Here is a 15,300-nt window from a genome sequence, read left to right on the forward strand (position 1 = left end):
CCACCCTTATGGCAGAAAGTGAAGAGGAACTTAAAAGCCTCTTGATGAAAGTGAAAGAGGAGAGTGAAAAAGTGGGCTTAAAGCTCAACATTCAGAAAACTAAGATCATGGCATCCGGTCCCATCACTTTATGGGAAATAAATGGGGAAACAGTGGAAACAGTGTTAGACTTTATTTTTGGGGGCTCCAAAAATCACTGCAGATGGTGACTGCAGCCATGAAATTAAAAGACGCTTACTCCTTGGAAGGAAAGTTATGACCAACCTAGATAGCATGTTCAAAAGCAGAGACATCACTTTGCCAACAAAGGTTTGTCTAGTCAAGGCTATGGTTTTTCCTGCGGTCATGTGTGGATGTGAGAGTTGGACTGTGAAGAAGGCTGAGCGCCAAAGAATTGATGCTTTTGAAGTGTGGCAAAACTGAACTGATGGCTCTAATTAATAAATATACAGGTAGTATTTATTACTCTGTGGATATTTAATTTCAGTACTAAAAGAAAAAGCTCTTAGGGAGTTCCCTGGAGTCCAGTCGTTAGGACTCAGCACCTTTACTGCTGTGGTCCTGGGTTCAATTCCTGGTTGGGGAACAAAGGTCTCGCAAGTAGTGTGACATGGCCTAAACTACAGTAAAAAAAAAAAATTTTTAAAGGAAGTCTGTCAGTATTAACCAGATATCTCCTTAGGTTACTTTGTATTTTAGTCCAAGAAAGGGGTAGTGGAGAATTACTACCTAAATTCTTTATATACATTACTTCATTTCATGAAATACTCCATAAACTGTGGATTATAATATTTATTTTACCTCTGAGGAAATTGAGGCTCAGAGAGAATGAAAAGTTTCTCAAGGTCAACAACTGGCAAATAATAAAAATGAGTATTTTAACCCATTTGCATGCTAAGTTGCTTCAGTTGTATCCAACTCCGTGTGACCCCATGGACTGCAGCCTACCATCTCCTCTGTCCATGGGATTCTCCAGGCCAGAATACTGGAGTGGTTGCCACGCCTTCCTCCAGGCAATCTTCCTGACCCAGGGACTGACCCTGTGTCTGCCTGCATTGGCAGGTGGGTTCTTTACCATTGGCACCACGTGGGATCTTATTCCAAAAACTATGCCCTTTGACCTGTCTTCAGAGTCGTCACCTCAACCTTGAATACCGTACAAGTATTTAGATCATGGTATGTTCAGCATTAAAAAAAAAAACATACCTCTAGTTTAATATTCTGCCCCTTCTTATGCCTTTATGGCTTCCCTGATAGCTCAGTCGGTAAAGAATCCACCTGCAATGCAGGAGACCAGGGTTCAATCCCTGGGTCAGGAAGATCCCCTGGAGAAGGAAATGGCAACCCACTGCAGTAATCCTGCCTGGAAAATCCCATGGACAGAGGATCCTGATGGGCTACAGTCCATGGGGCCACAAAGAGTCAGATACAACTTACACCACAAACAGATCATCACTGTTCACCCCCGTTTTAAGTGACTCTATGCAGTTTACTGATCCATATGCCTCTTCACTGTTTTCTATCTTCTCTAATGATTTTAAAAGCATCAGGCTCACAATTTTTCTCTTGATCTGTCATTACACTAAGATACTTTATTAAATGAAGTTCTCTTTCCTCATAAGACTGCAGTGCACATAGCCTTATTTTGATTTGCCAATTCTTGACAAAGACCAATAATTCCCAGAGACAAGCTATACCTCAACTTGCCTTTTTGGAAAAAATTTAAAATAATGACTTTCTATCCTTGATCAAATGCACATGGATAAAAAGGCCTTTTCAAAACGTAAGCATCTCTCTGGTTCATGTGCGTCCTAAAACATACTAGGTATTAGATTCAGTTTGTATTATTTCTTGAAACCCTACCACATATATTTATAAAAGTTAGCAAGTAAGATTCCTTTAATCATACAGACTTTATATATAGCATCATTCCCTAAGCTACTTGCAAAGGACAGCGTCATTACCAAAAAGTATTTCAGGACAAACATGCTTTCTAAGAGAAGCTGGGGCTGTAACATGCAAGAGCACCACCAATACTTATTTTCTACAAAAAATTCATTCAGTTAAACAATTCAATTTCTAATACTGATAACTTTTTCTTCATCTAGTTTTAAACTTGATTGTTACCTCTCATCAGTTGAGGGTTCTTTTTGTTGTAAATGAGGCTTGATTCCAAACATTGGGCGAATATTTGTTGATAAGGCTCTGATGGTGTAACTGATTTCATTCTCCCTTGTGACATCACTGTCATAGCCTAACATCAAAATATAAGAATTATTCTCTACGTTATAGCTGAGGATCTCAATTATGATCTTAAAAATCAGATACAAGGACATTAAACAATATGAAATAAGTTAAATACATCGTGTTATAGTCAAATTATGAAATAACAAACAGCCAGTAAAAATGATGTAGAAGAATATTTAGTGATAAAGAATGCTGATTAAGTGATAATAGCAAGCTACAAAAAAAAAACCCTCAATATGATGCCATTTTTGTAAAAAAAAAAAAAAAAGATAATTTATATAAATACACATACCCCTATGGGTAACATCCCAAATGTTAACAGAAGTTACCTCTCTGAGTGTTCAAATTATGGATGCTGTGTTCATTTTTTTATTGCAAAATGTACTTTCTAACTTTTCTACAATGAGTGGGTATTACTAGTATAATAGGAAAAACACAGAATTATTTTAAAGGATGAGGTTCAATACTATAAATTTATTTTAGTAGTGCTTCTTTAAAGTATGATTATCACACACTGCTAAATGAAGAATAAGTCATCAGTATATGCCAACCTGTTATTTTAGAGTCGCAAAAAAAATTCTGGTGTTAAACAGACCAAAAAGACTGAAACGATAATTATTCAAGCATTATTATTACTTATTAAACTTCTGCAGTTTAAATCAGTTGTGCTAAATTTTTTCTATGTTTTTGTTAAAATACCTTAAAATGACATACCCCCATCTTCTTCAGAATCTATATCAGATTCTTCGCTATCACAAGGTCTTTTTTCTCGATAGCCCTCCATTTCATTTGTCCAAACCATTAAAGACATATCTGCGCCTCCTAAGGTAACCAACATGCTGTCATCGTAAGTCCAGCGAACATTTGTGACATGTGTACTATGGGCCACGTACCTCTTAAACTTTCCAAATTTTCCCTAAAAATTAAAAAAAATTCAAATTTCTGAGAAATTTTATTACTTGAAAAGTTTTTATAATTTTGAACTTCTTTCTTAATCTCTGATTGGAAATTAATCATTGCAAAGGCACTTTGTTAAAAAAAAAAAAAAAGAGAGAGAAAATACTGAAACTCACTAAAATAAAAAGTAACCGCTCCCAAACTTAGTGAAGATAGGATAAACTAGTATTTTTGCACTCTGCTGTGCTATGGGCATAACTCTTTTGGAAATCAACTTGGTATTCTACATTGAAAAGTATGAAAATGCTGACCTTTGTCTCACCATCCCTTTTTAAGAGTATATGCTAAGGAGACCTTATCTATACAAAAAACATTCGCCATAGTACTGACTTACAGCAGTGAAACATTTTATTATTTTTTTTTTTGAAACATTTTAAATACTGTAAATATTCAACATAGTAATAGTTAATTATGGTGGATATCTTTAAAAAAACAATGGCTATGCAGACATATTATTGTCAGAAAGAAACACAATAACTGGGAAAATCAGGATACGATGCCTATGTACATACAGCACGGCCATATTAACAAAAAGTAATTAGCAAACATTTCACTATACACTCATGTACATATCTTTCATTGTAATTCACTAGTGTGTTTGATTATAAGCAGATGTTACACACAGTAGTGTATTTTTCTTTTAAATATAAGGACAAACCCAAGATACTGATAACTTTTAAATCTAGAACACTAGCACTTCTGGATTACATAGGTGAATTTCAGATCAACACGGTGATCTGAAATTTTATATGGACATCTTCTCAAGGGTGTTAAAATAAGACATGTCTTAAATAAACAAAACGTGTTCAGTCGCTCAGTCGTGTCCAACTTTGCAACCCCATGCATTGTGGCCTGCCAGGCAAGTATACTGGAGTGGGCTGCCATTTCCTTCTCTAGGGAAACAAAACATAGTAATAGTTAAATCAGTGGATTCTTTGGAAACGAGGAGTCAATAAAATCAGCTGAAATCGAAGAGAAATCTGTCATGAAAACACCAGAAGAAGATCATTTCCCTACGATTTTCTGGTTCTTGCTAGTAAGGAGAAGAAGAAATCTGTGGACCAGCATTCTAGAACATACTCTTAGGGCTTCTACACCATCTAGAACACTAAGAGTGAAGCCTTTATTAATAAATGTCTTGTTGGAACATTCGTGTCAAGTAAGGTTCTACAACTTCAATGTATCTAAAACAAGGACTTGTGAAGTATTTTCTTGGGTACCTGAGTTCTCTATGGGAATTTTTAAAACTTACAGTTTCATTTCAATGCTGAAATGAATTAATTAAGACCATCATGCACCGAATATCATGATTTCAGTGCCATATTTCAAACTTATATATATGTTCATGTTGGTGCTAGATTATAACATACATCTGAATTTGTGACAAGGAAATGCGTATCTATACTTGATGTCATGAATTTTATTTTTGTGCTAAGTGAAAGCCTAATGTTTCCCAGTAGTTTGAACAGAAGAAAGCAGTAAAAGGATTCAGTCATCACATAGCACACAGTTAATGTGGGCACGTACACTTCAAAGAATCTCTACAGTTTGGTTTTATAAAAATAGCATTATTCATCACATTAAACCAATGTTGTTTACTTTGATTTTAGAGGTATTATAATTTATAGTGTTTTACATTTAATCAGCGGAGAAGGCAATGGCACCCCACTCCAGAACTCTTGCCTGGAAAATCCCATGGGTGGAGGAGCCTGGTAGGCTGCAGTCTATGGGGTTGCTAAGAGTCGGACACCACTGAGCAACTTCACTTTCACTTCTCACTTTAGTGCATTGGAGAAGGAAATGGCAACCCACTCCAGTGTTCTTGCCAGGAGAATCCCAGGGATGGGGGAGCCTGGTGGGCTGCCGTCTATGGGGTCACACAGAGTCAGACACGACTGAAGTGACTTAGCAATAGCAGTAGCAGTATATTTAATCAGAACATTTTAAATGTTAAAGTTGTAAATATCAAGAGTTTGTATTTAGTGTTAATGATATATATTTTATCATACGAATACTAAAATTATTTAATATTAGGACTAAAAGAAGGATTCTTCTAAAAGGAATATTTATACTACTCAATACTCAGAAACCATACAATATAATATGTAACTTAAGATATGGGATCATAAATTATAATACTACTTCTAGATAAAAGCTATAAACATGATGTCAAGAACAGGAAATAAATTATGAACCTTTCATATTACAACATTATGTATTCCACATGTGATATTCATATTACAACAGTGAAACGCTATGAAAGGGCATTACCTTAACCATTTTTATAGTTATGATCATTAGAATTAAAGAAAAACACATACTTTAGCAGGATATCTAAATAACTTCACAAATCCCAAATCGTCCCCAGTAGCTAGGACTGTTTTGTCACTGGTGAGGCAAGAGGCAGTTACGTCCGTGACCTCTCCAATTACTGGCCAAATTGCCTCACAGCAGAAACCAAGCACACTTGTCCATGATGCCCAACCAATTTTTTCTGCCTAAAAAATAAAAAAAGACTGCTCTAAGTTTATAATATCTCACTCTAAAACATTAACAACAAAAAACTGAATATTCTTCTTTGTAATTAATTATAGATCTCACAAGTAAAATTAAAAGTTTAATAAAAACAGTGAAACAAATTATTAGTTGCTCTGGTTCTGTACCTTGCCAAGTCCACTAGTTCCTGCAGAAAAATTTTAACATAACTTCATTCAAGATTTATTTATCCACTGTGTATTCTAGATGCTGAACATACAGTGACAATATAATAAATAGGACTTTTTCTGCTCTTAGAATATCAGAAACGGATTCTTTCATTTCATGTCTAAACTTCTACTAGTACTTTTATAAGCATGTTTTCCAATTAATCATTATTGGAAATTAAGAATCTGACTTACAATCCCTCTCCTTACTAAGCCACTTTCAAATTAAATTTAGTTTCTCTTCCTTGGCCGTGTCAAAAAGTTTTGCTAATAATGTCAGTCACAAAACCACACACACATTTTTTTTTCTTTTTCTTTTTTCCTTAAATAGAAATTTGCCAATAAGCATCTTAGGTACATGGGTTCCAAAAGATTCGACAGAGATGCAGTAATCCAGTCTTAGACGGCATGTCTTTTACGTGCTATTGTATGCTTCTTGTCTTTTAAGTAAAGTAATTAGAGAAGAGCCAGCCATACAAGTAAGCAATTTATTCCTTTTCTTAACATAGCATATTTTCCTGTACCCAGACAGGCATCTGCTTGCTAACCACTATTAGTCATATCAACATTACAAGCACTACTATCTTCCTACCTCTCCACTGGGAATGGTTTGTTTTTTCCCTCTGGGAGCTTCAAAGAATAACTGTTCTTTAGCACCAGTGTTGACCTGTAAAAGCTTTCCTTAAAAAAATTAAAAAATATACACATATATAAAATATAAATACATACACAGTTAGTATGATGTTTAACTTTTTTGGGAAAAATTTAGCCTTAACATAAAACCATTTTCCTTTGCATCAACCATAATAAAGTAATTAATATGTAATAAAGTAATTAAATTCCTAAATGGCTTAATGTGTGTGTGTGTGTGTGTGTGTGTGTGTGTGTGTGTGTGAGCACGCGCTTCCCAGGTGGCTCAGCAGTAAAGAATCTGCCAGCCAATGCAGGAGACGTAAAGAGATATGGGTTCAATCCCTGGGTGGGGAAGATCCCCTGGAGGAGGAAATGGCAACCCACTGTAGTATTCTTGCCTGGAAAATCCCACGGACAGAGGCTCCTGGTAGGCTGCAATCCATGGGGTTGCAAAAAGTCTGACACAACTGAGTGACTGAGCATGCACGTGTGTGTGAATAAGTTATTTCTGTCATCATGCATATAAAAATCCTAGAAATAAAATTTGAAGTATCATTTAAAATAGGAAAAGGAGTACATCAAGGCTGTATATTGTCATCCTGCTTAGTTAACTTATATGCAGAGTACATCATGAGAAACGCTGGGCTGAAGGAAGCACAAGCTGGAATCAAGACTGCCGGGAGAAATATCAGTAACCTCAGATATGCAGATGACACCACTCTTATGGCAGAAAATGAAGAGGAACTCAAAAGCCTCTTGATGAAAGTGAAAGTGGAGAGTGAAAAAGTTGGCTTAAAGCTCAACATTCAGAAAACTAAGATCATGGCATCCAGTCCCATCACTTTATGGGAAATAAATGGGCAAACAGTGGAAACAGTGTTAGACTTTATTTTTGGGGGCTCCAAAATCACTGCAGATGGTGATTGCAGCCATGAAATTAAAAGATGCTTACTCCTTGGAAGGAAAGTTATGACCAACCTAGACAGTGTATTGAAAAGCAGAGACATTACTTTGTCAACAAAGGTCCATCTACTCAAGGCTGTGAGGGGTTGGACTATAAAGAAAGCTGAGCACAGAAGAATTGATGCTTTTGAACTCTGGTGTTGGAGAAGACTCTTGAGAGTCCCTTGGACCACAAGGAGATCCAACCAGTCCATCCTTAAGGAAATCAGTCCTGAATATTCATTGGAAGGACTGATGCTGAAGCTGAAATTCCTATACTTTGGCCATCTGATGCAAAGAGCCGACTCATTTGAAAAGACTCTGATGCTGGGAAAGATTGAGGGCAGGAGGAAAAGGGGACAACAGAGGATGAGATGGTTGGATGGCATCACTGATTCAATGGACATGGGTTTGGGTGGACTCCGGGAGTTGGTGATGGACAGGGAGGCCTGGCGTGCTGTGGTTCATGGGGTCGCAGAGTCGGACACGACTGAGTGACTGAACTGAACTTTTAAAATATACATTTTAACTGTATTTGGAAAAACTAATTTACAATACCATATTTACAGAGGTGACTATCTGAAACAACAACCCCTCAAAATGGAGCATTTAAAATATTAACCTTTATTCAAATTATTAACACTGACATATGCCACACATTCTGCTAAAAAACAAAGATATTCATTAAATCCTGTATGTTAAACAACTATGATAATTTTAGGGAATGTATTTTATTGAATGCTGGGGAAATTACATTAAAATTAGGAATTCCCTAGTGGTCTACCGGTTAGGACTCCGGGCTTTCACGGCTGTGGCCTGGGTTGAGTCCCTGATCAGGGAACTGACAGCCTGCAAGCTGCAGAGCACAGCCAAAAAAACAAAGAAAAAGGTCAAACACTGCTCTTAAAAAAACCCTAATTAACAGAACTCTTTTCTAAAATTTCAGTGACTATTTATATCAAACTTATCCGGCAAAAACTAGGACAAATGACTAAAAAAGAATAATATTTAAATTACTTTACAAATTAAGAATCTATCACTTACTGTACTATCATTTGAATTATATTAGACGAGGTATTGAAAAGTCTAAACTCCCAGCATTCATCTTTAGATATGAAATAAAGTAGTGAAAATCATTTTGAGAATAATGTTTCTTTTTCACAGTGCTTTTGAACTCATCTGTCGAATTATTTGTCTCTAAAGTAGCTGTACTAAATCAATGAAACTTTATCAAACAGTAAGTTACTGAAATTCTTACCTCTAATATCCCAGTCGACATGGGTTATGTAACTGGTAGCGCCTTTGCATATTCCTACTCGTTTACTGCTCATGACATTGTATATATCTATAAAGCTATCATGCGATGCTACAGCAAGATATTTCCCAGAACCTATAATAGAAACATAATTGCTTGAAATTTTCTACAGTTAGAAATATTTTTTATACTGTACAACTAGAGTTAATTTTCTTAATTTTTTTGGAGGAACTTTAGGTGTTTTGTATTTTATAAAAAGACATATGAGTCAAGCAAATAATGGTAATATTTTTCATATATAATTAACACAATGAAATAAAATTTTAATGTAGTGAGGTAGTGTGATGGAAAGAAAATGTCAAAAATTATACACAAAGTAATTTTGATATTCTTTGCATTTAACAAAACTTTAAATTTAGGAAAAAATATAAGTAAGCTAACATAAATAAAATTTGCCTTAACATTAGTAATTCCATAGTAGGTTTTGTCATTAGTAATGAATACATGGAAACTGATAAAGCAAAATTAATGTAATTTCAAAAGCATTAGGAATACAATGAAAAGTTATCTAATCCCTCATGTTACAAATGAGGAAAAGGAAGCTCAAAGAAATGCCTTGGCCCAAGTCACACAGAAACTTTAGTGACAGAACTGGCCCTAAACCAGATATTTTGCCACTGATCTACAGTGCTTTCACCTCTCACTATACTGCCTCTTCTAGTAAAAAACTAAAATTCCGAGATAAAATAACAGTAAATAAAAAATCACACATTGAGATATTCACTGTCATACTCAAATTAATAATCAAATATGATTTCAATGAGATCTTACCTGGTGAAAATCGAATATCTGAAATAACATCTTTTCTGTGGTGAAAAGAGACAAGATCTTCTAGAGTATCTGCATTTGCCATTAAGAAACTTCCATCATTGAGACCTACAGCTAAAGCTTTACCATCAGGAGAAAAACAGCAACACCTTCCACCTAAAAAACAAAGAAAGCATGTATCAGGGGATTTTCCTCTATTAAAAAAAGTATATGCTTAAGAAAACTTTGATTTCACAGAGGAGGATTCCTATGTTTATTATAGCTTCAAATCAATATTAGAAATAAAGACGCAGATAATAAAGTTTTTTATTGAGAACAATGGTACAGAATTCCAAGCATTAATTAAGACAAACCATTCCTTTTCTGAATGTAGGAAAAGTGAGTACTGATAGTGACCTTGAAAGAAACTAAGCTGATGAAAAGAATGAGAGATTTTTAACTACATAAAAAGCCAATAATATAATATATGTGGAAATTTTGTTGTTTCTGTTAGGGGAGTTTGCTACCTTTGCAGTTTCTATCCAACAAACAAGACATTTAAGAAATAAGGTCATCTTTATAAAAATGATTTCAAATTTAAAAAAACCTGAAAATAGGCAATTATTAGTTTAAGCCAGGAAGATTTATACACATTTTAAAACTATACATGAAGAAATCATAATATTAATATTATTAACTAAAAAAAATAAGGGTTAATGCCGAACTGGCAAACACAAAAAATGGGCTTAACCCAACAACAAAGGATGTAGCAGGCAAACTCATAGCCCTAAGGCTTTTGATATCTTGCATAAACTCTGGAGTGGGACAGATAAGGTACAGCTGTTACAGAATGAAAAGTTGTAGAATGAACTGAGAATAAGCAGTCACTTTAATCAAGCATACATTAGAAATCTAGGATGTGATTTCTGATATTTAAGAGTCAAGAGATGATGGTGACCTGAAGCAGAGTAGCAGCAGTGGAAGTAGTGAGAAATGGTAGGATTTGTATACCTTTTGAAGAAAGAGATGGCAGGACCTTGACCAACTGGGAGTAAAGCAGGAAACAAGAGAGAAAAGTAGAGGCTATGTTTTTTGTTTGAATCATGATGTTATTTACTGAGATAGGAAAAACTAGGGGAGGTGTGAGTGTTTGTGGTTTTGTGCCCTTAAGAATGCCTGTGAGAAATTCAAATGAAGACATCAAGGAGGCATTTTGTAATATTAATACTTCTCTGGAGCTCAAGGGAGAATATAGGGCAGGGATATATTATACATAAAGGAGGTAGCGGTTATAGCCATGAGACTGGAGAAGGACTGTTATTCATTTACTGCCTCTCAACTCCAAATCCGCCCTTATTTTTCCTGCTCTCTGATTACTGGGGGCTTCTCAGGTGGCTCAGTGGGTAAACAATCTGCCTGCAATGTAGGAAACACAGGAGATATGGGTTCGATCCCTGGGTTGAGAAGCTCCCCAGGAGGAAAGGGCATGGCAACCCCCCCCCCCCGCCCCGGCCCCAGCACTCTTGCCTGGAGAACCCCGTGGACAAGAGTAGGTTGGTGGACTACAGCCCACGGGGGCGCAGAGACACAACTGAAGCGACTGAGCGTGCACGCACTGACTGGGGCTGGACCCTACAGATGTTTTTCCTTTGCCAGCAGAGGGTGCTGGAGGGAAGGCCAAAGAAGAAGGAAGACCCTTATCTTCCTTCCGATATGCTGTAACCAGAGGGTTAATGAGGGGACAGGAGCTGGGGGTAGGGGGGTTTCTCTGCCTTCCTAGCAGAAGATCTAGATCAGCCCGAGGGCAAGTTTCTTTTCTACTGGCAGGCAGTATGTTCCTGAGGCACCTATACCTTTTCCAAAGAGATCTGAATCTCTGCCCCAGGGAAGAGGGGAGGGTTCACCCTTTAAGTTTATTCCTTGATCACTGTCCATAGCCCTATGGGTGGCAGCTGCTTTCTGCAGCTGCTACTTCCCCTTAGAATCCTCTTTCACATCTTTTAGTAGTTAAATCACCTTTCATTAGCTAACAATCCATATTAAAATTTCCCTGTTCAAATTACTGGGGTGGTTTCTGTCTGTGATTGATACACAATAGTACTGAAGTGGCCAAAGGAGGCATATTGTTAGAGATAGGATTTGCGGAATTGGTTCAGTCACGCCTTTGGGCTTCAGCGTAGTGCTGGGTCCCTGCCAATGGGAAATGGGGTACAAGCCATCCAGGGTGTGCACTGGCATAGCAACAAACTAAGCTGTGCCCTGTGGGTGACTGAAGTACCCACTGCAGAAAGTGCCTGGGGAGTCCGAGAAGCTGCTGCCCTTCACCACGACAACAATGATGATGACCACGAGCTCGGCACTGTACAGAAGATTACACTGAACGCAGAGTTAACAGAATGAAATAACAAGCCCAGGTCCTTTAAACTCTCAGCGTGAGTCATGGTCTGAAGAGAGAGCTTCCGTGACAAACCTAAATGAATTTCTGACGGGGCCGATACTGCCAAAAACCTAAATGAATTTCTGACGGGGCCGATACTGCCAAAAACTTACAATGGTAATTGAATTCACAGACTCGCCAAGTTTTCTTGTGTGAAAGTGAGGGCACTGGTTGGGAAAAGAACTCTTCACCATGGACTGGGAGCTCCTGGCCGGACTTCGACAAAACTGAGTCTTGATCTTCTAAGTTGTTTGGGGTTTCACTGGCAGAGCAGAGAGCTTCCTCTCCTGGAAGACTCACCTTCTGCAACAGATGCTTGCAGAGGATGTCTAACCTCCTGAAAAACCATCACCATCATTCCTTTGCCGTCACTAGACCCCTAACTTGGATCAAATCTCAGCGTGCTCTAAGGCAGAGGTTGGCAAACGTCTTAAAGGACCAGAGAATAAATATTTTCAGCTTTGCAGACCACATCAGCTCTGTCACAACTACTGAACTCTGCTCCTGCAGTGCAACAGCACACGGAGACAACACGTGAAAAAACGGGCATGGCTGGGTTCTGACAGAGCCTGACTTACAAACTCAGGAGGTGGAGTGGACTGGATGCATGGGCTCACCTCTGACACAGAGGAAGGGATCCTAAACCTCAGGGAGGTAAGGATACTGGAGAAGATCTTTCACATGCATCCTGCATACCCTCCCATCAATTACAGATCCCCTGAAGAAGTCCAGAAAATAGTCCCTTCACAAAAGCATTGAGAGATACATTCATTAAGGGCAGCATCTGCGTCACTGAAAAGCTCTGTGTCCCCCACTTAGAGGTCAGGAAGTGGAAATGTCACCACAGGCTCCCTGATGAAAAAGACACTCCTGGAGAAGCAGACGCCAAGCAGCAGTGCTTAATCAACAAAAACAAGGTATGTTCTTTCACCAGAAAGGGCAGGAGGGATGTACTACTAATCACAATATTTTGGCTTGTGGAGATTTCTGTTGGTGGTTAATTAATCACAGGGTCCCCAGGAATGAAATAAGTAAGTTACTAGATTAGTGTTTGATCTACATAATAGGAAAAACTCCAGACCTGGTGGCTAAAACACCCGACTTAAATCATCACAGTGGAGAGTCATAGACTCCCAGCAACTTTTCAGACCTAAGCAAATCCATATACTCAGAGCCCCCTGACTGAAGGGAAGGCCAAGTCCCAGTGAGGAAGAACTATGAAGCACTGCTGCAGGTATGTCGGTATGTAGCAAAAATCTTCCTCCAAGGTTTGGGGGCCACTTAGTAGAATGACTATGAACTGAAGAAAAGGAAAGACCCAAACTTCTAGGAATTACTAGACATGGGCTCAGCAGTGACACTAGTTCTTAAGAACACAAAATGCTGCTGTTGTACAAGCAGTAAAAGTGGGGCCTTAAGGTGATCATGTGATAGACGGATTCTAAGTCCAATTTCAAATCACAGTGGACCCCATCCAATTCCTGAAGTGGAACAGATACACTTGGCAACTTGTAGAATGCTCTACGCTGGCTCTGTGGATCCAAGGGTAAGGAAGAACTAAATGAAAACCCGTGGAAATTTCTCTGCTACTAAGACAATAAACGGAAACAAAACCGCAAGCCTGAGAACTGCAAAAATCAGTGATATTACCTAGGACATGAAATACACAGGAATAATAATTCCTATCATATTGTCATTGCTTGTTTGGCCTGTACTGAAGTAAGATGGAGTTAGCTAATAACTCTGGATAATAAATTTAATCAGGAGATGATTCCAATTGAAGCTACTCTTCCAGATCTTTACTAGAACAAATTACCATAGTCCCTAGCATTTTACAGCATTTTACAAGCAGCTACGGCCCTGGCCAATATGCCCTTTTATCTCCATACCAATTGTAAAGACCACTAGAAGCAGTTTGCTTTTACCTGGCTTGCATCTGTGGACACCTTCAAATCCTTGCCTCAGGGCTATTTCAACTCTCCTGTTCTCTGCCATTGGAGAAGAAAATGGCAACCCACTCCAGTGTTCTTGCCTGGAGAATCCCAGGGACGTGGGAGCCTGGTGGGCTGCTGTCTATGGGGTTGCACAGAGTCAGACACGACTGAAGCGACTTAGCAGCAGCAGCAGCAGCAGCAGCAGTTCTTTGCCATAACAGAGTCCCCAGAGATCCTTATCATCTTGACACTCCATAAAACATCTCAGTGCTCTACTACACTGATGACATTATGCGGAGCGGATCTGGGGAGCAGGAAGCAACAAGTACTTCAGATGTCTTAGTAGGACACAAGTGAATTAGGACAGTGGCAGATAATTTCCACAAAGACATAGGAACCCTGTCACCTCAGTGATGTTTCTGGGGATCCAATGATCTTGGAATATGTCAAGCCATTCCCTCCACCATGAAAGACAAATTGCTACACCTCCCATCACCTACCACAAACACAAGGAGCAAAATGCTTGCTAGGCCTTTCGGGAAGCAACACAGCACATCTGAGTGAGCTGCTCTACCCATGTATCAAGGTGCTTATAAGCTTCCGGTGGGGGCCAGGACAAGAAAAGGCAAGCTGACCTTCCGCTCTGATCTTAGGATCAAGCAGATTTAATGACCTTCAAAGCATCTGCGGCGCCTCTGGAAAGGTCCCAAAGGAACATACCTCAGATGGGAGAAAGGCCACATCCTTCACAGGTAACTATTTTCCTTTTGAGACGCAGCTTCTGGATTGCTACCAGGTCTCACTAGACAGCAAGTAAATGCCTAACTATGGGATATCGGGTAACTGTGTCCCGAGCGTCCTTTCATAAACTGAAAATGACATGACCAGGCAAGTTACTGACTGGGTGTTCAGAAGAGCAATCTGTCATCAACTAGACACAGAATAGAAAAGACCAGGCTTGGCGAGATCTGGAAGTTACAAGTAATTTGTATGAACAGGGGGCTCAGAATCCTTCAGCAATAAATCCTACTGCAATGTCTCTTCTCTCTCTCAATCTGTACTGATGGCCTCAGAGGGGTTCATTATGATCAACTGAGTGAAGAAGAAAAACACTGAGCCAGATTTTCAGATGTTCCTACATGGTATGTTAGTCTTGATGAAACTGAAAGAGGAGAGTGAAAAAGTTGGCTTAAAGCTCAACATTCAGAAAACGAAGATCATGGCATCTGGTCCCATCAGTTCATGGCAAATAGATGGGGAAACAGTGGAAACAGTGGCTGACTTTATTTTTTGAGCTCCAAAATCACTGCAGATGGTGACTGCAGCCATGAAATTAAAAGACACTTAATCCTTGAAGGAAAGTTATGACCAACCTGGATAGCATAT

The 15,300-nt window shown here is 38.5% G+C and overlaps 1 protein-coding gene across 10 annotated transcripts in view; it reads right to left on the minus strand.

Annotated features, from left to right (window-relative positions):
* Positions 1 to 15,300, minus strand: part of EML5 (EMAP like 5) — a 160,065-nt gene that overhangs the window by 40,044 nt on the left and 104,721 nt on the right. For all 10 annotated transcript variants that reach the window (XM_027552678.1, XM_027552677.1, XM_027552675.1 and 7 more), the window contains 6 exons: positions 9,568 to 9,720; positions 8,740 to 8,871; positions 6,499 to 6,587; positions 5,526 to 5,702; positions 2,962 to 3,163; positions 2,128 to 2,254 (listed from right to left, as the gene is read on the minus strand). In XM_027552678.1, coding sequence (XP_027408479.1) covers positions 2,128 to 2,254; positions 2,962 to 3,163; positions 5,526 to 5,702; positions 6,499 to 6,587; positions 8,740 to 8,871; positions 9,568 to 9,720 — 880 coding nt within the window. The remainder of the gene's footprint in view (positions 1 to 2,127; positions 2,255 to 2,961; positions 3,164 to 5,525; positions 5,703 to 6,498; positions 6,588 to 8,739; positions 8,872 to 9,567; positions 9,721 to 15,300) is intronic.

The sequence above is a fragment of the Bos indicus x Bos taurus genome, chromosome 10, assembly GCF_003369695.1.
Source record: "Bos indicus x Bos taurus breed Angus x Brahman F1 hybrid chromosome 10, Bos_hybrid_MaternalHap_v2.0, whole genome shotgun sequence".
In the NCBI taxonomy this organism is placed as follows: Eukaryota; Metazoa; Chordata; class Mammalia; order Artiodactyla; family Bovidae; genus Bos; species Bos indicus x Bos taurus.